This window comes from Pelophylax lessonae (genome assembly GCF_965119305.1).
Source record: "Pelophylax lessonae genome assembly, chromosome: 2".
In the NCBI taxonomy this organism is placed as follows: domain Eukaryota; kingdom Metazoa; phylum Chordata; class Amphibia; order Anura; family Ranidae; genus Pelophylax; species Pelophylax lessonae.
In genome coordinates, this window is record NC_138769.1 from 376,084,340 (window position 1) to 376,107,715 (window position 23,376).

General features: G+C 41.8%; 1 protein-coding gene across 1 annotated transcript in view; it reads right to left on the minus strand.

Annotated features, from left to right (window-relative positions):
* The window catches only part of RNFT1 (ring finger protein, transmembrane 1), a 68,580-nt gene that overhangs the window by 38,226 nt on the left and 6,978 nt on the right, over positions 1–23,376 (minus strand). The window contains exons 2-3 of the mRNA XM_082248374.1: positions 20,377–20,807; positions 14,588–14,664 (exon numbers count right to left, since the gene is read on the minus strand). Coding sequence (XP_082104500.1) covers positions 14,588–14,664; positions 20,377–20,807 — 508 coding nt within the window. The remainder of the gene's footprint in view (positions 1–14,587; positions 14,665–20,376; positions 20,808–23,376) is intronic.

Sequence of the window (23,376 nt, forward strand, 5' to 3'; positions counted from 1 at the left end):
ATAAAGGTAGTAGATTGTCCTAATTTATTTGAGGCTACCCAGCAAATGTTGAAAGTGTAAATGTTTTGTGCAACCAGAAGTTTCTAAAAGTCAACTGTTAAAAGTCTTTGCAATAAGCATTTCTGATAAGGGTAAAGACTATGATTGTGGGAGGAGTCATTCTCGGGGAATAGGCCAATCCCAGTTTATGGGTGGGCCCCTGTGAGTTTCACAGGAAAAATCAGTCTCCAAACAATTTCTTTGTATTTGCTGTAATCAGGAAAGTCATATTAAAAAGCAATGTACAAGTTTTTTTGCAGATGTACAATCAAAATCTGTTAAAAACGATAAACGAGATTGTTACCAACAGTATATTGGGATACAAAGTGTAACAGCTACAACTGACAGTAATAGTTTATCTTCTGCGCTCTCTGAAAAGAATGTGAAATTTAAAGCATACAGAGAAGCAAAGATCTAGTTGCACAAACTAGCTAGCTATCCCATGACAGTTTTCATTTCTTCTGCGGCTTAGAGAATGACAGACTTTTGTGTCAATTCTTCCAGATACATGGCAGAGAGTTCATGGATGAAAAGAGAAAAAAATATTTAAAAAGGTATTATTACCTACTAATGTAATTGTCATAAAAAGGTTTTTAGGCCTTGTCAACTTTTCTCGAGAATTGAGATTTTTGCAGAAAAAGCATCTATCTGAGTAAATGAATTATGGAGGCTTACTAATGATATAGGCTAAATATATTTGATAATAGGAAAGGCCTTGTACACAATAATTTGAAGATCTAAATAAAGCCCTTATAAACTCAGTATTTCTAAATAATGTAGATCTCTCTCAACCATTTTACATACAAGTGTATGTGGATGATGAGACAATTTTATCACTAAAAATGTAAGGGTGCATTATACAATGCTATATGTGAGACACATTGTGGGTTTTGCATCACTTGTTTTGCTAACATCTCAGGATACACTAAAAGGTGTTAAATTCACAAAGTTTTGCCTAGTGACAATTGGATTTTGAGGAGAAAGGCTTGTTAGTTGAAGTGGGAGGTAATTATTTCTTGTCTCAAATGACACAATGTGAGAGACAGAGCCACAGTTTGTCAGAAATAAATTTCCTGTGCTTATATAGATGGATGCAGATATCGGCACATTGGAGTGCATGTGATGGGATTTGCCGTTTGGATTCCAGATCATAGTTACATAGTTACATAGTAGGTGAGGTTGAATAAAGACAATAGTCCATCCAGTTCAACCTGTGTAGGTGTGTGTGACTGTAATCATCTAACATAGCCCTCAATCTCCTGATCCTTGAGATGTAAGTCTAAGAGTCTTTTGAAAGTCACCATACTACCTGCAGAAACCACCTCTTGTGGTAGACAATTCCACAATCTTGTAGCCCTAACAGTAAAGAACCCCCCACGTTGCCTGAGGTTAAAACGCTTCTCCTCTAATCGCATTGTATGTCCTCGAGTCCTCATGCAATTCCTTCGAATGAACAGCTTTTCTTCTAAGCTGAGATCCCCATTAAGATATTTATAAATTGCTATCATGTCCCCTCTCAGACGTCTTTTCTCCAGGGAAAATAAATCGAGCGATTGCAGCCGCTCTTCATAGGTAAGGTCCTCCAACCCCCTAATCAGTTTAGTTGCCCTTCTCTGGACTTTCTCCAGCTCCAACACATCCCTCCTGAGGACTGGCGACCAGAACTGGACAGAATACTCCAGATGCGGTCGGACCAGAGTTTTATAAAGTGGAAGGATTATAGTCTTATCTCTGGAATACATCCCTTTCTTTATGCATGCTAATATTCTGTTGGCTTTGGAAGCTGCCGCTTGGCATTGCATGCTGTTGCCTAATCTATCATCAACTAAGACTCCCAGATCCTTCTCCATTTTTGATTCCCCCAAGGGTTCCCCTCCTAACGTGTATTGTGTTTTTATGTTTTTGGTCCCCAAGTGCAAAACCTTACACTTCTCCACATTAAACCTCATTTGCCATGTCGTTGCCCACTCCGTAATTTTGTCCAGGTCATTCTGTAGGATATCTGCTTCATGCTGTGCAGTTATTGCCCTGGCCAATTTTGTGTCATCTGCAAAAACTGATAACGAACTACTGATCCCGTCCTCAATGCTGTTTATGAATAAATTGAACAAGGTTGGTCCCAGGACTGAGCCCTGGGGCACCCCGCTTACTACCTCAGACCAGTCTGAGTATGCGCTGTTTATTACCACCCTTTGGACACGGCCTTTTAGCCAATTCCGTATCCAAGAGCAAACCCTGCTGTCGATACCTGCAGACCTTATTTTATAAATTAAGCGCTTGTGGGGAACTGTATCAAACGCCTTAGCGAAATCCAAGTACACCACATCCACTGGTCTCCCCCTATCTAGCTCACAGCTCACTTCCTCGTAGAATGCTAAGAGATTGGTTTGAGAAGATCGCCCATTTGTAAACCCGTGCTGGTTACTACTGATGATGTTGTTGTCTTTAGCATACTCTACGATATAGTCCCTTATCATCCCCTCCAAAAGTTTACATATTATTGATGTCAGACTGACAGGCCTATAATTTCCCGGGATATGTCTCTGGCCCTTTTTGAATATCGGAATCACGTTAGCCTTCCTCCAATCCCCTGGTACATCTCCTGTCCTAATACTGTCAGCAAAGATCAGGAACAGTGGTCTAGATATAACCATACTGAGTTCCTTGAGCACTCTCGGATGTACGCCATCCGGGCCTGGTGATTTGTTTGTGTTAAGTTTATCCAGTCTTTCCCTGATTTCCCCCTCTGTTAGCCATAGTGGCAAGTCCTGTGTATTACTACTAACCATACAGTCATGGTCAGTGTACCCTTCCTTTTCCTGCGTAAAGACTGACGAGAAAAAAGAATTCAGCACGGTTGCTTTTTCAGTGTCCTCTGTAACCATCCTCCCATCATCGCTAATTATGTGTGCAATATGCTCTGCCCTAGTTTTTTTGCTGTTGATATATTTAAAGAATTTCTTTGGGTTTTTTTTACTATCCTCCGCTATTTGTCTCTCAAAGTTGATTTTAGCCATCTTGATTTCGTGTTTACACTTCTTATTTTCCTCCTTGTATTGCTGGAAGGCCGATACGGTGCCCTCTGATTTATATTTCTTGAAGGCCAATTTTTTTCCCCTAATAAGTTTTTTAACGCTACGGTTTAGCCAGCCAGGTTTGGCTTTGTCTCTTCTAAATTTATTCCCCATAGGAATGCACTGCAAGATGCCTTTGCTTAATATTGTTCTAAAGCATTCCCATTTTTCCTCTGTGGTCAGTGATCCCAGGGTTTGGTCCCAGTTTACCCTTTCCATCAATGAGTACAATTTTGGAAAGTCTGCCCTTCTGAAGTTTAGGGTTCTTATGTTCCCCACTTGCCTTTTTATATTGTTATTTATACTAAATGTGATCATCCTGTGATCGCTAGAGCCCAGGTTGTCCTGGACTCCTACCTCCGAGATTATGTCTGGGTCATTAGTGATCAATAGATCCAGGATAGCATTCTCTCTAGTAGGGGAATCCACCAACTGCGACATGTAGTTATCCTGTAAGGTTTCCGTGAATAGCCGGGCCTTATGCGAGTGTGCAGTCCCCTCTTCCCAGTCAATGTCGGGATAATTGAAGTCCCCCAATATGATGACTGATCCTAGTTTTGCCGCTTTACCTATTAGTGCTAAAAATTCCAGCTCTACCTCCTCAACAGCAACTTTTGTTACAATATAAGCTTCCTGGATATATATCTGCACAAAGAGCTGAACCTGAGGCTGCCTTGCGTTTGTTTTGCAGTCAGAGTGACAGTGCAAATGTGGTTCATGCATTCACGCTGTATCTTTCCATATGGTCCATGAGAGACATTGTTGGTTCTCAAAAATAATCCACTTACACATGATCAAGTTTCCTTCAGGAATAGAACATAGGAAAGATCAAAATAAATCAGTGGTCCTTTTGCGAAATGAAAGCAATTGTGAGTCTAGTAGTCAAAAGAATATAAGAATCTGATAAGGCTACTTCTTTATAAGATTTAATACGGTCACAGGATAAAGAGGGGTACACAAAACTTTTATCTTAGTTAGAGTATTGAAAAAATATTATAAAAAATCTTGAAGGTTAATTGGTTACTTCTATTTCAAAAATAATGGCTAGAACGCTATTGGCCTTGAATTATTATTTTATTGCACATACAGTACCTGAGTTTTTTGTATAAGTGAAGGAAGTACATTTTTTAAATACTAATTTTTAGAGACCTTTGTCATCAAACTTCTGAGTCTTGTTTTTTTGTTTATAGAACAATCCAAAAGGAAAAGGTAAACCTAAACTGAAGATTGGGTGACTTATTTACATGCTATATTTTAGCTTAAGAGCTTTAGTATTTTCTAGCATAGGTTTGTCACTTTTTGAGTCGATGACAGGACAAAGAATGTCTATTCTATCTTTTGAGATTAGCATACTTAGTTATTTGCAATCTGTTGTATAGAAAAGAGTGTAATTGCAAACATTGCAACAACAGGCACAAGAACTTCAGATGTTTGCTGCACAAAATATGGATAGACCCTTGCTAGATTTAAATAGAAATGTTGCAAATAAGATTTCCACTTCTGGAGTATGTCAAGAAATTTATTCCAGGTACTCAAGTTATGGTTAAGAATTATAGATCTGAAGGTACTTGGGATGCCAACTGGGAATGTTTCTTTTGTTTTCTTAAATTATTGGGACTATAGTTAATTTTTGTTCATAGAATGGGTAAACAACATAGAAAGGTCTATGAGTCTAGAACGGTCCACATTGATCAACGAACATTACAAAACATACATTTTTTTAATAATAATTTGACACTGGTTTTCATTTTCTCTCCTTGATATATCTTTCAATTCTAAGTTTCAAGATATTTTATTTTTTTTTTCTTTGATATTTTTTTGAATTCTACTATGACGACGAGACAAGCACAACCATACTTCTATTTGTCACTACCTCTTGTTTTTTGTTTTCTTTCTTATTTCTTTCTAATTGTGTTATCAAGGAATATCATTTTTTGGATTGACTTCAATGTTTTCCTCATATGGACTTGTTTCATAAGAGACATTCTGATTGTTCAATCATTATGAGACGGGGAGTTGGGATGCGATTTTCATATAGGAATTTTTTTAATGAATGGTCTGATACAGGGAAATACATGTGTTTAGAGCTTGAAAATATTTTAAAACATATTGTGTTCCTTATTTAAATAGAATGGATTATACAATTATGGGAATATTATGTGTAAAATCTGCTGTAGTAATCTTGGTGGTAGTGACAAGATAGACTAGAGGAAAACATAAGTGACTCGGTGTTGACATTGAAATTTGATACTTTCTCCTACGCAACCTTTGTTAGTTTAGTAGATCCTTGGAAAAAGATATAGTTAAAGCATAAAGGCTTATATTGTACGAATCATTTAGTTATAGAAATTTCTATAGAAATTTCCTGGGATAGAAGAGATTTTATTAATTAATAATTTATATTTTGGAGTAAATAATTTTACATATCAAAGATTATTTATTTCTTCCTTACACTGAAACAGGAAAATAGTTATATGATATGGTCAAGGATAAGAGTTTTACAAAAAGTTAAACAAATTTATGAGATTGAAGGAAGAAAATCTTTGATATTACATCATTTGGATGGAAAATAACTAAAATTAATGAATAATATAATAATTTATAGTCTTTTGATGGAATGAAATAGTTAAATTTTTTCACAGGAATATCTCTGGGTTTTAGAGAAGTGCTTACGTACATTATCTGACATATCCAATTTTATTGTTTATTTTATTGTATTATTTGTTATAATTTGTTTGTATTGTAAAATCAAATAGATGATCAGAGACATTTCTTATTTAAGATGAATGCACATTTATTAGTCGATTATAGTGCATTGAGGGAGAATTGTTAGCGATTAGGAGTTTAGATGATAAAAGTCTCTGAAATACATATTAAAAAAAATATATATAAATATATGTTTTTTTCTATTGATGTTAGTTTGAAGGTTACTTCATTTTGTCTTTGTTAAGAACAGAGAAGCCATTTTGCTATGTATGTATTTCGATTCTGAGATTCTATGTTAGTATGTTGGGAGGCGTTATGTTTCGATTATAGAGCAAACCATATATGCAAGATAGGGTGTTTACTTTTATATTTATAATTATTACCTTCTGGGGAATATATACAGTTCTTGCTGACATTGTATTTACATACAGCATAAAAGACAGCTAAATATATAGAATAAACAGAGAAGAGAAAATGAGATCTACACTCTGAAGATACTTTTCTTTAAAAGAATAAACAACTTTCCTGAATAAACAACTTTCCACAAAGAGGTTGTAAAACCATAGATTTTTTTTTTTCGCAACCTGAAAGAGAAATACATAATGAGCTAGTATGCACCGCATACTAGCTCATTATGAAATACTTACCTTAGAAAGAGCCCCCGCTGTGCCGCCCGCTTACCTGTTTGACGGGCGACATGTCCAGTCGCCCATCTTCCGGGATCGCGGCATCCGGCCATCTGATTGGCTGGAGCCGCGGTGACGTCACTCCCGCGCACGCACGCGGAAGCAGACGGTCACGGCACGGGACTCTGAAGGAACGGCACCAGCGGCCGTTCCTTCAGAGCGCATACGCCAGTGACGTCACTGGCTGCATGTAAGGTAAATATCTCCTAAACGGTGCATGTTTAGGAGATATGTACAGTAACTATAGGTAAGCCTTATCATAGGCTTACCTATAGGTAAAAGTGTCAGAGGAGGGTTTACTTCCTCTTTAAGTATCAAGACAGCTGAGAAGTTTATTTCGAACAGTAATCATGGCTGCAATTTTTCCTTGCAGGTTTGCCAAAGCAGCTGCCAAGTTATCCTTAGGGACATAAGCTGAGGTTGATGCCCCTACTATGGCTACAATACCAGACAGATGCAGTGGCTCCAAAGCACCTGTCACCTATGGTCTTTCGGGGGGGATGCAAATACAGAAGAACTGTGGTTAGTATCCTCAGGACCTAACAGTGGCGTGGCCGTGCCCGCTGTTACACCCCCCCACCCCACTTTTGGAAGCTGCAACGGGAGTCACTTTGGTTGGGGGGCCTGTGGAACCCAGCTTACATTTGAGAGTCCTGGAAACCCATTTTCCAGCTCCCCCGACCCCTCTTATGTGTAAGTCAACCTGTGTCTATTAGGGAGACAGGGTGACCAAAAAAATGATGGACTTAATGGACACTGAGAATATGGTTTGCAATGGCCTAGCACCCACATGCAAGTCTGGAGGGATGACCATCTGCTGGACAACAGGAGATGAATCGAAATTGTCCAGAGGAAGGAATACTCTAGGTAGAGCTGAGTCCAGAGTCAGACCCAGATAGTCCATCTTTGTGGAAGGAACCAGAGCAGACTTCTGATAATTCAGAAACCAACGGAACTTCCTTAAGAGTCCGTATAGTGATTTCCATTTTGTCCACCAGAGCAGCAGGGGACTCCGTTCACAGGAGGAGGTCGTCCAGGTTACCCAGCACTGCGATCCCCCACTGAAGTAGCATCGCTAGCATCAGAGCCCACACTTTTGTGAAGACCCGAGGAGCAGAGGCGAGACCAAAGGGTAACGCCTCAAACTGATAACGGGGACAATCACACCCTGAAGTAACAGGTCTTGCACTGCCCCAAAGAGAGCTTGCAATCGGTCAGGAGACAGGCAAACATTGTAAGGAAAGAATGAAATTCGATCTTGTAGCCGGACCGTATCACTTCGTGAACCCACTTGTCTTGCACCAAGGAAGTCCATGGGCCCGGAAACCAGCAAAGACATCCCCCCGCACGCCAGGTGACGGCGCACCTTTATCCAGAAGCCTTGTCTGTGGGTCTGCAGAATCTCACACTCAGCTTGCAAAACCAAGGTCGTTTGGATCCTCCCGAAGAGGCCCGGAAAGGCTTTGAACCCTTGTCAGCTGAAACTGAGGGACAAAAAAAACCTCTTGTGAGCCGAGGACAGGCCAAGTCTATGACAAGGTTCCTTACCCTTACCAGCCTGCTGAAGAAAAGCACTCCTCCCCCCCCCCCCCCCTGTGAGACTCTTAATGATGTCATCCAGGGTAGCTCCAAACAGGTGATCTCCCTGAAAAGGAAGATCAGTTAAGGCTTTTTTTTTTTTTTTTTAGAGGTCTGGTACGCAGACCAACACTTGAGGCACAAAACACGCCTAAGGACCGCTGCTGAGACAGACAGTCTAGAATTTAGGGGAGCCACTTACAAAGAGGCATCACAGATAAACTGCAGCCTCTGGACCAACTGGCCCACCAGCTCAACAAAGGCAGGAGGGAGCTGCTCACCCTCCAGGTCACGGCATTAAAAAGTTTAGCCCACTCTATCAGAGTTTGCGACACCAGGAAAATGGTGAAGACCGGCCTAAGCGCCGAACCCGCAACAGTGAACATATTTCGGGCCACAGCCTTCGCTTTTCTGTTAGCCGGATCCTTAAAGGCCGGCGATTCTTCAACTGAAATCATGGTTGCCTTATTTAACCTGGAAACTGGGGGTCCACCACCGTTGGAATAGTCCACTCTTTAAGGAGGGACTCTTCAAAGTGGTACCTCATCGCAAATCGTTTAGGGACAACAAAAGGGACATTTTGGACGTTCCCACTCTTTTGCGACAAATTTGTGAAAATAGGAGGGAAAGGAAACACCTTAGACGGCTTGTGCCAAAAGGAACCGGCGCTTCCACCGCAGCTTCAGCTGCATCCTCCATTATTAAAGGCTCACGCACAGACACAATCACTGTGTCCACCAGCGCCTTTTCGTGCGAAGCTACAGGTGTGGAGGAATCCTACTCACTATCTGAAAAATTAGGGAGCATGGCCGCAGACCCCTCAGGGTGGGCCAAGTCCGCAGCAGCTGAATCAGATTCAGGATCTGAGGAGACAGATGAGGCAGGAGAAGGCAGGGGACGCTTTTTGCTAACCCACCGCCCAAAAGCCACCTCCACCCGAATCACAAAGGACTCCAGGAGCACCGTCAGTGCATCAAGGGATAGCTGGGACCTGGAGGGCCCCGCAGCCTCTGAGAGGTGGTCAGGTGGTGGAAAAGTGCTCCAAAGACTCCATGAGTAAATGTGCAAACACTGCCAAGGGACACCCCCACCACGCTGGTACCACCACCCGGTCACCAGCAACAGAGCACCCCACGATGCTGCAGCAGAGAGAGGGAGGACCTATCCAGACTCACCACCCCACCAGGCAGTCACCGGCAGCACCAGGATCAAATATACTCCACGTGCGGCGTCCAGGAAGGGAAGAGACCCAGGAGTCAGCACCAGGGGATAAGGAGGGGCTCCCACAGCCGAAATCGCCATCCAGAGGCTCCTCTGTAATGGCTGCCGCTGATGCCTATGACGGATCAACGCAAAACGGAAGCCACAATATAGGCCATGACAAACTAGTGGCACCGTGGAGCTCCACGAGGCTCCCAGGAGGAATCCTTGGGGCCCAGGGCAAGGCACAGAACGGAAGGGGTAACCGGGCAGGAGCCCCCAACTAGGTAAGGTCCCCCCTCAGTTGATAGCCCAGTCGCCGGCGGTGCACCCCCCTTCCCTCCTCAGCCCCCAGCACAGCACCATGCCCCAGCAAGACGCCCAGATGGCCACACTACACCAGATAGGAGGGGAGGGGCCTAACAGGAAGGAGGGGAACCCAGGGGTCTGACCGTCCCAGGGAGGGGCCCGCGTCCACCCCAAAACCCTCCGGGGGGGGGGGGACAGCTACTTACCATACGGGGAACCAGGCGGGCACCGCACCAGACAAAACCTCCTCGCTATCGAAATGGGGAGCTGATAGCCAGGATGAACGCTGCAACCTCGCGAGTCGTTTAACTCGCGGCAACGGCCAGCACCCATGTGGTGGGGCTATGTTGCGGCGAAGTAGCATGGAACTGTGATTTGCGCCCGCTCGATGGCCCGCTTGGGTGACCACTGGATCTAGATTATCCATTTTTTTGCCCAGTCTGGCAGTTTATTGTAGATCTCACAGGAAAAATAAAAAAATATATAAAAAAGAAAATTGCAAGGACCAGAGATCCCAGCAAGGAACTAGTTCCTTACTCTTGACTAGGCAGAAAAAAAACAGAGTACCTATAGCAGAGAGTGGGAGTATAACCCCTGGGACTGCCCATAGGCGTAGTCGAGTTGATTTTTTTTTGCCTAGAGTCCTACCCATGTAGGGGGCAGTATAACCCACTGGTCAAGATTCTCAGGAACTGTCTGTCAATGAACGAAAGAGAAAATCTGTTTTGGCCTCGTATTGAGGTGGTTATTCCAGGATCATAGTTGAGGCTACAACTACGGTCCCAGTATTGATTTTTTTCAGCAGCCAATTCTCTACACAGTAAAAGTAATCTGAGTAGCTATACGGCCGCTGAATCACTTTACAGGTGGTGGAAGGGGGAAACCCTCCCACTGCTAGTAATGGAGCAAAGGTGACCAGCGCTATGGAGTTTGTGGATAAATATATGTAAAATGGGTATTAAAAGGTGTAAGCTGCCAACAACCGAACCCCTAAGGGTTAAAGGTGAAATAGAAAACAAGGAGGTTGATAAAGGCGCTACCTATCGATAATGAAGTGCTAAAAACAAATGGTGTACCAGACATATAGAGAAACCAGAAATTGTGTAGTTTTAAATATAAATTGCACAAGTGACAAACAAAAATTGTCTAATTATAAATCTAAAGTGCACAAGTGATGAAATTGTCCCACTCCACTGGGGAAGGTGCTCAATTCTTGTCCTAGACCAGACAATGTACCATAAATAAATGAAGTGCTAAGTGCAATAAATAAACAAAAACGGTGATGAATTTTATTCCAAAACAGAAACAATGTACAGTGCAGGTTCAAGTGAGGGTATGGTGCTCACCGTATTTCCCAAAGTATATAATTGATATACAAAAGGTGAAGATAAATAAAGACTTCTTCCTGAAAGTGCTGAGTGCAAGATAGTTAAAGCGGAGTTCCACCCAGTGAATGTTTTTTTTAATAAAAATACCCCCGGGACAGTCAGGGCTAGTGCATTCCACAATGGCTAGCCTCTGATCTGTCCCGGGTTGCACTTACCTGCAAGAAGAAATACTTACCTTGAAAATTTATTCTCCAGCGCTGCCATCTCAGGTGTGGGCAGCTTGAAGCCAGCGCGATCCTCTTCTGTGTCCTCTTCCGTCTTCTTCGGTCCCACGATGCACTGCACCAGCCCCGCCGTCACTTCCGGTGCCGCAGCGTCATCCCTCCACAGCTTCTGGGCATGCCCAGAAGCTGTTTTGCAAGGTATGACGTGCCTACACCGGAACTGACGTCGGGGCCGGTGCAGGCGCATTGATTCCTGGGAGCGATGACGTTCAGCTCCCAGGAATCATTGCAAAGAGGAAGTGACGGCGCGGGCCGCGGCCGAGGAAGGAGGAAGTGGATGGTAAGGTAAGTATATTTTCTTCCAAAGGAGGTAAGTAAAAAAAAAAAAGAAAATTGTGATTATCCATTTGTTTTTCAGGTGACCCGGAGCGAGAAGATGGAGGCAAGTATAATTTTAGGGTGGAACTCCACTTTAAGGAACTTTGCTGAAATTAATAGAAACAAAGTTCCAATAAGAATGCAAAAAAGAGTGCGTACACCAGTGTAGCCACTAGGTGTCGCACCTTATATACGACCTGTTTGCTTGGTTTGGCAATATAGCAAAGCTGGAAAGAATATTCGGGGTATCCTCCAGTCCAGATGAGCAAAGTGCAGGTTATCTAGGTGCTCAAGCGAAAAAAGGAAACCCCATGATGCAAGGTATAAATGCAGTCAATAGAACAAGGACACGTAGTAACTCACAGTATCGGCTGCTATAGATCAGCGTGCTAGCCGGGAAGCTTCCGCGTTCCATGGCCGAGCTCCAAAGACCGGAAGTGACGTATGACGTATTAGACTCCACTCTACGCGTTTCGTCAGAGGATGTCTGCTGGAGCGCCCCCCCCTGGAACCTCCCACTGCTGCTGCCATTACTGGACTCTCTCCTCCCATCAGAGAGCCCAGTAAGGAAGTGACCGGTGGCACCAGCTTCCTCAAGACAGTGGAGCAGCCAATTTTAAAGCATCACATATTTGGTACCCATTTACTCACCACATCATCATATTTTACCAAATGCGCATTTGAAAAGCCGTTGCGCAAATACCGTGCGACTTAAAAAAATTGCAACATCCACCATTTTAATCCCTAATTTAAGGCCTCTACTTAAAAATGCATAATGTTTGCAGGGTTCAAAGTCATTTTCTAGCAAAAATTGGAGATTTTTTACGAGAGAAATATCAAACCAGCCTCCAGCCACAGGATCCTTTCAACTAGGATTTACCCATCACAGCGGGAATGGTCATTCTGGACCTTCAGGAATTCAGACCCCTCTTACATTCGAGGTCCACTGCCCTCGACCCATACAGCACCCCACCGAAACACCTTGGTCGGTACCTAACCGCACAGAGTTCCAAATACACAGGGACCAGCACCAAAAAAGATCATTACTGGCAAAGCCCCACCAAAATCCGACTTCCTCACAGTGGGGCCTGGGTATCATACATCTAGGCACCGAGCCACGAGAATGGATCTGACTAAACTCTGCTGGAATCACTTGAGAATATGGCAAAAGTATGAAGTGAGTTCAGTGATCATCACCTTCAAGACAGTGGTGAAAAAACATAGGACTCAATAGGAGGAGTTATGTAGGGGAGGACTCCTATTTGTTTGATCTGCCAGTATCCATTCACCTACAGGTGGAGCAAAACCCAAGTAGTCATGATTTATAGCTAGTTCTGTGATGTTTAAAAAATAAAGATATATTTATCGTAACTCATTTTAACATTTTCAGTTTAAAAGTTATTAGGTATCCCTAAAGGGTCCTTAAAGTGGAACTAAAAAGGTAGAAAAACTGGTCTTCAGCTGTCCTGATTAGATAGAGCAGGGCGATGTCACTCTCGGAAATCATTCATCCGTGCACACTGGCAATATGCCTTAAATGTTAATGGACCTACGCATGTGCAGCAGATTGCGAACAGGCAGGGAAGTTTATTTTTGTCTTTCGTTCCACTTTATCGCTGTATTGTCTACTTTACTGGAGCAGCGAGTCAGATTATGCAACAGATTTATGATATAATGTGATATATTAATTCCTCCCTCTTCTGCTCTGTTCTAATTGTGACAATATAAAACCTGCATCTGATCATTTCATAATTGTAAGTTTGTTTTCAGTGAAAATCTATCTACAGTAGCAAATCTGTTGCAAACTGGTACAAAACAAAAAAAGTTAGCATTACCAGTCTAATTTACATAATAAATATCCCTTTTCTTCTGTCAAAGTTGATCAGATATATGAAGCGTTGTACAACATTTTAATACGTGAAAAATGATCAGTGCTTATTACCCTAAAAAGGAGTTCCAAAGCTACATTTTTTTTACCTTAATGCATTCTCTGCATTAGGTTAAACATTTTACTACTTGCTTTGTCGTCACCTCCCCTGTCCCCTTATCTGAGTCCTCTCTTGATCCAGTATGATGCATGGTTGTGTCTCTTCTCTCTCCTCCTGGTTTCACAGGCGACTCAGGCAGCAGTGGGAGCGATTGACTCATGCTGCAGTCAGTCAAATCCTGTGAGAAGGGAACAGGGTCGAGCCCCAAACGGCTTGCTATGGGGGTACATGCAGAAAAGGAGGAGAGGACAGCGCCAGCGGGGGACCCCAGAAATAGAGGTAAGGGGCTGCTCTGTTTGATACCATTGCACAGAGCAGGTAAGTATACCATAAGTTTATTATTTTAAATAAAAAAATAGATCTTAGAAACGCTTTAAGCAGGATATGAATGTATATAAAAAAAAATCATAAAAATGGATATGTATTCTATATAAACACCCTCACATACTTAAAAAACCTCTGTGAGAAATTAAAATTTTCACAAACAAAATTAGACAATTCAAAAATTGTCATCAGCAAACTATTGTTATTTTCTACTTTACTAGATCTTTTAGCTTGTCTGCTTGAGTTTTTTTGGGGGAAAAAAATAAATAGGTTTAGGATTTTCCAAAAGCCATTACATAATTTTTCTACCACATCAGTATAGCAGGCCATAGATTGTTCAGCAGGGACCAGCTGAGATTCGAACCATGTATGTACAGGCTGAATGTACCCAAGTTGAGCGATCAGCTTGGGTACAACCAGCCTTTCGGATTTTACATAGGATTATTGCTAGCGGCTATTATAGCCGCTAGCAGTAATCACTGTTTCTCCTGGCAGGGACGGCTTCTTGGAGAATAAAATTGCACCGCAGGAGGGATCCCCCATCAACACTGACTGTGTTGATGGAGGAATTAAGCAATTTTCTTTCCTGCAAAAACTTTGTCAATGGCCGGTTAATTTATATTACAATAGTTGGGAAGTCTGTCAGAAAAACAATTGATGTTATGAACTTGAATGGCTTGGAAACCTCTTTACAAATTGGCCCTCGTTTATCTGTTATCAGTAGAAATGATACTCAAATGTATGCTTACTTACTCTTAGAAAAACCTGATTAACAATGCATTTGTTTGCATAGAGAAAAGTTGTTAGCAGACCAATTCCAACAGAAATGCCTATTAAAAAATAAAATAAAAGAAGTTAACACATAAAAAAAATATGATAAACTAATGTTAAGAAAAACAACAAAAAAAAAAAATTAAAATTAAATGTTAACCCTACTACAGTTTGAAAGAAATCAAAGAAAAAAAAAATATTATAAAGTAGATCCAACCCCAATCCCCATACTGTCATATAAGCTTTAACATGTTATGTAATTTCAAAAGTTGTTTATAGTTTTTAAGGCCTCTTGCACATGGTACTCATGTTTGAACATCAGCATTTCTGGATGCAATTCTGGCAGTTATTTTAGGAGTTTTTGTACATGTTTGCGGGTACCTGCGGCCACGTATTTGCACTTATGTCATGGGTCTGCCACCTAAGGCTTAACTGAGTGCAGACTAATTTCAGTGATTGGCAACAGGCTTCCTTATTTAACCGGTTGCCGACCGCCGCACGACTATATACTGCGGCGGTCAGCCCCGGCCAGGCAGAGTGACGTATCGGTACGTCACTCGCCTGTCACTGACTTGCGAGCCTATCGCGGGCGGGCGCGCGCCCGCCGAGGCGCGCGCCCGCCGCGGCTCGTTCACAGGCAAGTCAGTGCGTGTGACCGGCGGACTCGATGTCCGCCAGTCACACTGCGATCGCTCCTGTGAAGGGAGAAAGACAGAGCAGCTTGTGTAAACAAGCTGCCTGTCAGTTCTCCCTGTGTAAAAGTGAAGATCTGTCCGTTCTACTATGTAGAACGGTGGATCTTTGCTTTTACACCAATAGGAATGTCCCTACACAGTTAGAAGCACGCCCCTAGGACACACTTAACCCCTCCCTGTCCAATAAAGTTAACCCCTTCCCTGCCAGTGTCATTTTTGCAGTAACAGTGCATATGTATAGCACTGATTACTGCAGTAATGTCACTGGTAACCCCAAAAGTGTCAAAAATGTCAGTCAAGGGTCCGATCTGTCCGCCGCAATGTCGCAGTACCGAAAAAAAAAAATCGCAGATCGCCGCCATTACGCGTTAAAAAAAAAAAACACCAAAAATGACAAAAATCTTTCCCTTTGTTAGTAAACGCGATAACTTTTGCGCAAACCAATCAAAATACGCTTTTTGCGATTTTTTTTACCAAACATAGGTAGCATAAAACAAATTGGCCGAAAAATGTTAAAAAATTTTGATTTTTACTTTTTTTTTTGGGGAATTTCATATAAAAAAAATGTGAAAAATGTTGTTATTTTTGCAAAATTTACGCTCTTTTTTTGTTTATAGCGCGTGATCAAAAAATCGCACAGGTGATCAAATACCACCAAAAGAAAGCTCTGTTTGTGGGAAAAAAAGGACGTCAAATTCGTTTAGGTACAGCGTCGCACGACCGCGCAATTGTCCGTTAAAGTCACGCAGTAAAAAATCGCAAAAAAACCCCTGGTCCTTTAGCAGCCAAATCCTCCGGGGCTTAAGTGGTTAAACACCTCAGCAGCACTGTGTATTTGCTGTCTGATCTGTAGCTTCCTGTGAACCCTACTCCTGTTTACCTGCTTCTGTGATTGATCTCCTGTATGACCCGGCTTGACTTTTTGACTTCCCTTGCTTTCTGCCTGCACCTGACCTCGGCTGGTCTCTGACCTTGAACCTGCCTGCTCCTTTGGATTTCACGCCGCCCGCCAGTTGTTGACTCAGTCTGTGAACTGGCCTGTTTGCCTGTGGGCCCCGTCTCCCATTTGAGCTCTACCAGCCTCCTTACCTCTGCTTGAATCCACACCCCTCTGTGCTATGTACCGTGTGCCAGATCCGACTTCTGGGTGTGCGTGAGCGTAGACTCGGTGTTCCAGCCTTCAGCCTGCCTGCTGTTCGGATCCTCTTATTAGCTGGTTGTCTCCTCTAAAGTATCTGGGACCTTAGAGCTGCCCGTCCAACAGCTGACCCGCTAGGCCTTTATACCATTCTGCTCTCCCGTGCCATCTGTCTGCTCTACCAGGGGCCGCGAGTCAGATACGTAAGGGAGGCCTTCCTCTGCACTCAGCAATCGGGCTCATCAGTCAGGTACATGGGAAGTTGACACTTATGTGCAAAATACTGACCATGAACTCAGATTTTTGCACTTTTTTTTTACTGACCAAAATGTAGTGCTTGTTTATTCCTCCTGTGTGTGTACAAGCACATTGTAAAAATTGAGGTACATTTTAGATCAGTAAAATAAAAAATAAATAAAATGCTGTATGCCTGAAAACTGAGCTTTTTAAGGCAGCAATGTGCAAGTGGCCTAAATCTGCAGCTTTCATTATCATATCTGGTAATCCTACTCTGAAGATACTTGTTCAGGCACTTCCTGTCACAAGCACCCCTAATGGAGACAACAAGCAGCTACATTTTGCGCAGTTATGGTCTAACGTTGTCACAAGTAAATCAATTCAGGGGAATTATGAGTAGCCAGCAGCCAGCAGTGGAGCAGGTGTAGGTATACATTTTTCGGTGAATGTAAATGGGATGTGGCTGAAAGTGGCAGCAGGTCAAAAGCATTGAGATGCAAAAAAAAAAAAAAAAGAAGAAGGATGAAAAACACAAAACCTGGTAAAAAACAAAAAACCAAGATAGCTGTTCATGTTACACAGCACTTCAGCAAACTAAAATGTAATCAGGACTTAGATCTACTTTAAATTTTTGAAGGTAACTTTTTTTTGCAAAATGTTGCTCTTCTTATAAGAATATTATTAGTTGAATTAAAAGAAGTTAATTTAGCTTTCAGCACTGAGCAAGAACAACTTATATAATGAAGCATAAGTAGAGTGGAGGAGGGATAAATCATAGAAAATCCAAGGAGAGTTGCAGAGCTGGAGGGGGCTGGATGAGGGCGGAGATAACAGGAGACTGCAGAGATCCATGTGTATTTATCCAGATAGGAGAAATGTGCAGGCAAATGTGAGTGTGTGTCTGTATATATGTGTGCATTTGTGTATGTATGTGTGTATCTATGTATATGTATGTCTGTGTAAATCCAGGAAGTGAACAGGCACAGCAGCTTCAGCTGCCCACAGTTAAAATGGCTGCAGTCAGACTTAATGGAGGGAGATGTGTGCAGCATATTTGGCAAGTACAGAATCACAGCAAAAATAATGTGCAAAGTGGTTGAAGGGAAGCTTTTTTTACAAATTATGTGAGCAGACTGCAGTACCTTTTTAAGGAGCAGGTGGGCCACTGGCGTTTTTAAAAACCAGTGAATAGCAAGCTGGCCAACACATTCTTAACAATGCATAACATTGATCCCCGCTGACAGCTAAATGTCATTAGAAAAAAAATAATAATTGCCGGCAATAAAATGGAGACTAAAACAGCATGGAGCCCCCTTACCCCAAAGCACCACCCCTATGTTTAGGGCACATGGCCTGGTAGGGTTCGCTCGTACCTAACCTTTCCTGGTCTGTATGCTCAGATAAGCGTCTGGTATGGATTTTGGGGGACCCCCACAATTTTTTTTTTGCCTGTTTTCTTCAATTTTTATTTCCGTCAATAGTTTTGTTTACATTAAGCTGTCAGCGGGGAACCCCACTAACAGCTGATGAGTCATCTATGAAGGATGAGGTAGCTGGCTTGCCGGCCCACTTCTTAACCAGCTATACACTGGTTAAGGACGCTGGCGGGCCGCTGGCTAAGAATCAAGAAAATCAAACTGCTGTCCAGTGCTTAATGGCGGTTAACAGCGTTTAGGCGCTTCTGGGAGCTGTCAGCCTTTTTTTTCCTGCTAGCAAATTACTCCACAAGAAAATGCAAAAAGAAGTGTTTTTTTCTGCTCTTAGAAGCTGAAGCTTAAAAAACGCTTCTAGCCTACAATAGTGTGCATAAATACATAGGAGAACACTATTTCTCAAAAGTAGCTGCTAGGAGCTTAAAATAAGGTAGTTTGCATGGAGTGTGCATGGAGCCTCAATGGTGCCAGGCATTAATAAACCAATGCTTCCAGGTAATTAAATGCACTTTCTGCTCTTCATCTCAGGGGTGGAAGGCAGCCTGTGATTATTCAGGCCACCTCTGATCTGCACAGAAGACATACCAGACATATGCCCATTGTAAGGGCTTTAAAAAGGCATGATTAGCTCATTAAAATACAAAACGTCAATATAAAAAATGTCCTTAATCATTGGTGCTCAGATTTTTACAATGCATTGAAATACCCACAATATGGCCTAGTCCAACACAAAAGCCTGATTTGTAATTGGGTTATCAGACTTTTTAAAAGGAAACATTACCCAAGGATAACATAAAGATCGTCTTGGCTGATTTCTCATTCAGACAGTACTAGAGGCCTGCTTTCACATGTAAGTACCTGGTTTCAATACTGAGTTGAGGACCCATAACAGTTTTGCAAAAGTTTGCTTTGGGTCAATAAAAAAAATCTAAAGTATAAGTTCAGTCAAGAACTAACTAACTCTAAATCTACTTCAAGCCACATTCTACAACAAATCTATCTAACCCTGAAAAGCAAAAATCGATATACATACCTTTTCTGAAGCCAATCCGGTCCAGTCTCTAGTGGTGAATGATGTGCAGGAGACAGCTGACAATGGCTGGGAAATGCATGAGATGTGACGTCGTCACCCATAGTGTTACTATATGGGCTATCCTTTGTCTGCTGCCTCTCCTGCACATGCCTACACCCAGATGCGCCGATGACGCCTCAACGTGGGACCGGACTGAAGTGGCTGAAGAAAGGCAAGTATAGTGATTTTGCTTTACAGAGCTAGATAGAGAATGTGGCTGCGAGAAGGTTTAGAGTTCGTTTTTGGCTGAACTTCTACTTTAAGCCAGTAGTCAGCATAATAGACTGAAAACTATAATTTTCAGAAAACAGCAATGGAAGCCTCTATGCTTACATTATAGGTTTAAAGCACACCAGTCACTACAAAAGAAAAATATCCCTAATATAACCCCAATCTGTTCTCAAGAACCTCAGGTCCCTAAACTTACCTTTACAACTACTCCCTCCCTGCTTGTGTTTTGACAGGTTGATTATAAGAGTTTGATGCACTTTAAGCCTAGGTCCACACAAGTGCTGCTGCATAACCATGTATTTTTTAGTGTGTTTTTGATGCATTTTCATGGTTCATTATGCGGGGCGAGAAGACACGTTTTTTTACACAAAAAACTCACTAAACACACATGTACAAGAGTTATAGGTGCGTTCCTATTAAAGTCTATTGGGCCAAAAACGCACTATGGTGCACCAAAAGCACCTGCACCTTTTCAAAAGTCGTGCTGCACCAAGTTCCACTAATGTAGACTGGCACCCTAAAGAATAATGTGTTTTCCATAGTCGCAAACAGCAGCAGATATAGAAGAAATTGCCCTAGTGTGAATCAGGCCTAAGCATCCAAGCACCTTTATGCAAAGAGGCATGAAAGAACTCATCAATCCCTGTATAACTACATGCTAAGCTGTTAGCTTCCATTCATACTATTACACATATGCCGTTGCTCAGGCATGCACAACAATGGAAATCACAATATTCTCTATGGTGCTTGTTCAAAACAATGCAGCACAGTGCAGTGCATTTTCTGAAAAGATGTAGGTGCACATGAAGCACGATAAGGCATCAAAAGCATGTGTAAAAAACGTTCACAAATGTGCTATTAAAACACACTAAAAACACATGATTATTCAGCAGCACTAGTGTGAACTTAGACTTACAGTTAAGATCATAGGGTTGCTTTGAATTGAAAATAATACTGAACATTACCTGTTAGGTGCTGAACAATAAGTTTGGCACTGATGATTAGTATGTACGGAAAGCTTTTTTCCAGCCATTGATAGACATGTAGGACCTCTGAGATACTGTTGCTGTTTTCTCTATTGTCTGTATTATTTGGATCATCTGGCCCAGTCGCCTCATTAGAATTTGAGTGTGTATGACCATGCCGACTGTGTAAACGTATGGTTGGTCTGGTATGTCGAGAGCCAGACCTTCCTTCACTCTCATAATTTGCAGGGCGGAGATTTATTGTAACTTCTCCAGTACTGCAGGAACCTTCTGTTGGTGAACGACCAGTTGGAAGAGAAAGACTAGCGGAGGAACCATCAATATTGCCGGCCTGATGAGCATGTCCAGAGCTTGCCTGCATTGTTAGGGTATTCTGATCTTCTAATCTGCTGGTCTCACTGCTACATTTCCTGAATTAAAAGGTATCAGGGTTAAAGCATTAAGTGTGTGTTTATAATTATTACAACTGCATAGCAAAGCAGAACACATTTCTAAACAGTGAATACTATATGTAACTAGCCAATTAAATAGCTGTACAACTCAGTCTGCTATTTGTTGTTGGGTGGGACTAGAACCAAAGCACCACATCACGATGTTACAGTTGAGTTACAGGTTTATTCTACTTTTTAAAACATACACAAAGCCAACTCGTATTCATGGGAAGCAATGGATATGACAAAGAAAAAAAAAAAAAAAAGAAACAACCAGCTCAAGACACAGGGGTTGATTTACTAAAACTGGAGAGTGCAAAATCTGGTGCAGCTCTGCATGGTAGCCAATCAGCCTTTAATTTCAGCTTTTTAAAATAACTACTTAAAGACCAAGCCTATTATGACACATTTTCAGAAAAATCAGCATTTTCTTTGCTAGAAAATTACCTAGTGCCCCCCAAAATTATATATTTTTATTCCAGCAGAGGCCCTGGAGATTAAAATGGTGGTTGTTGCATTTTTTTATGTCACACAGTATTTGCATTTTTCAAACACAATGTTTTTGGAAGAAACAAACTTGAATGAATTTTAATGCAAAAAAACAATATATAACACAATTTTTTGGTAAACTAGAAAATATGAGGTTATGCTGAGTAGATAGATACGCAACATGTCATGCTTTAAGAGGTTGTAAACCTCTTAAACCCCGCAGCGCCACCCGCACACCGCTGACACGGCCAACATGTTAACACGTCTTCCTTTCAGGTTCGCATCCTCCGAACCACGATGACGTAACTCCCGAGCATACGCACGGGAGCCGTCGTTTACAGCAAAGGGCTCTGAAGGAATGGCATGGGCGGCCACTCCTTCAGAGCGCAAGCACCAGTGATGTCACTGGCTGCATGCAAAGTAAATATCTCCTAAACGGTGCATGTTTAAGAGGTATTTACAGTACCAACGGGTAAGCCTTATCATAGGCTTAAAAATAGGTACAAGTTACAGAAGTAGCATTACTTCCTCTTTAAAATTGTGATGCTGGTGGAATGGCAACAAACTACGATACCTAAAAAAAAATTCCAGTTTAGTGTTTTAGAGGGGGTCTAGCGTTAGAATTATTGCTTTCACTAGAATGTTTGTGGCGATACCTTACTCATTTGGTGCGATTTACATATGCATGCTTGACCTCAATTTTTTTTCTTTTATTTCTTAATTTTATAAATTTTTCTTTTATTATTTTTACACAGTCCCTTTTTTTTTTTTCTTTTGATCACTTTTCTCCTATCATAGGAAATGTAAACATCCCTTGCGATAGAAATAAGGTATGACAGGTCCTCTTTATGGAGACATCTGGGGTCTATAAGGCCCCAGATCTCTCCTCTACCCTGAAATGCTGGAAATAAAAAAAAAAAAAAAACACACACAACAACATTGCTCTCATGCTTTCCAAATAAAAAGGCAGTGTTTACATTTGCCATAACCAAAAGTGACATAATGACATCGCCTTCAGCCTCCTAGGTCATAGGGATGGCCAGGGATCTGCCGTTCCTTGGCCAGCTCTAGGATAACCTGGTGGCACCACCAAATTGAATACCAGGCTCCCCAATCGCACAGGAAAGCCTGGAGAGGCGTCCCTTTCCGCCTCCTGTATAAGCAATCCAGCAGCTAATCAGCCGCTGGGATTGCTTTTAGGTGAAAGAGAATCAAAGGCTGCAAAAAAAAAAAATCCTGGGGTTATGGCATAGAGCTGCAATTATAATCCTGGTATAACGTGTACGTGATTCAGCGGCAAGTGGTTTCGTTTTGATGAAAATAACCTGGAAGCCGATACGTTTCTATTCAGAGCTGCACCAGATTTTGCACTTTCCAGTTTTAGTAAATCAACCCCATTGAGGGAGATTTACTAAAACTGGAGCCCAAAGAGTCTGGTACAGCTGTTCATAGTAACCAATCAGCTTCTAAATTCAGCTTGTTCAATTAAGCATTGACAATACCACCTAGTAGTTGATAGTTACTAGGCACAACTGCACCAGATTCTCTCCAGTTTTAGTAAATCTCCTCCACTCACACAAATCAGATTGGCAAGAAAGGAATGCCAAAGCCAAACTCTGGTTCATATTTTTATAATGTAGCTGGGATGGATATATCATCATAAAATGTGGTTGCGCTAATGTATAAGAAAATAACAGATACTAAACATGTCTATATTACAAGTACCAGAAGCCTGATTGAACACATTACACCTCCTAAGAGAAACATATAGAATTCATATCATATTTGGCGTCTATCAAATTGTAATATCATTCTCTTTAATAATATGTTTGTCAGACCGTTAAACCCAGCCATCTAGAAATATAGATACTGTTAAAATAATTGGCATTAAGGGAGTGTCCACTAGAGCACAGTAAAACACTTCTAACATCCCTTTAGCACATCCCTCAGCCCCTTTAATGAGTTTGGAATGGGAACCAGAAAAAATAGCTGCAATTAGCAGCTGCAGTTCTCACTTATCAGCAAAACTATGAGAGTCAATGGTGCCAGCTGCAAGAAT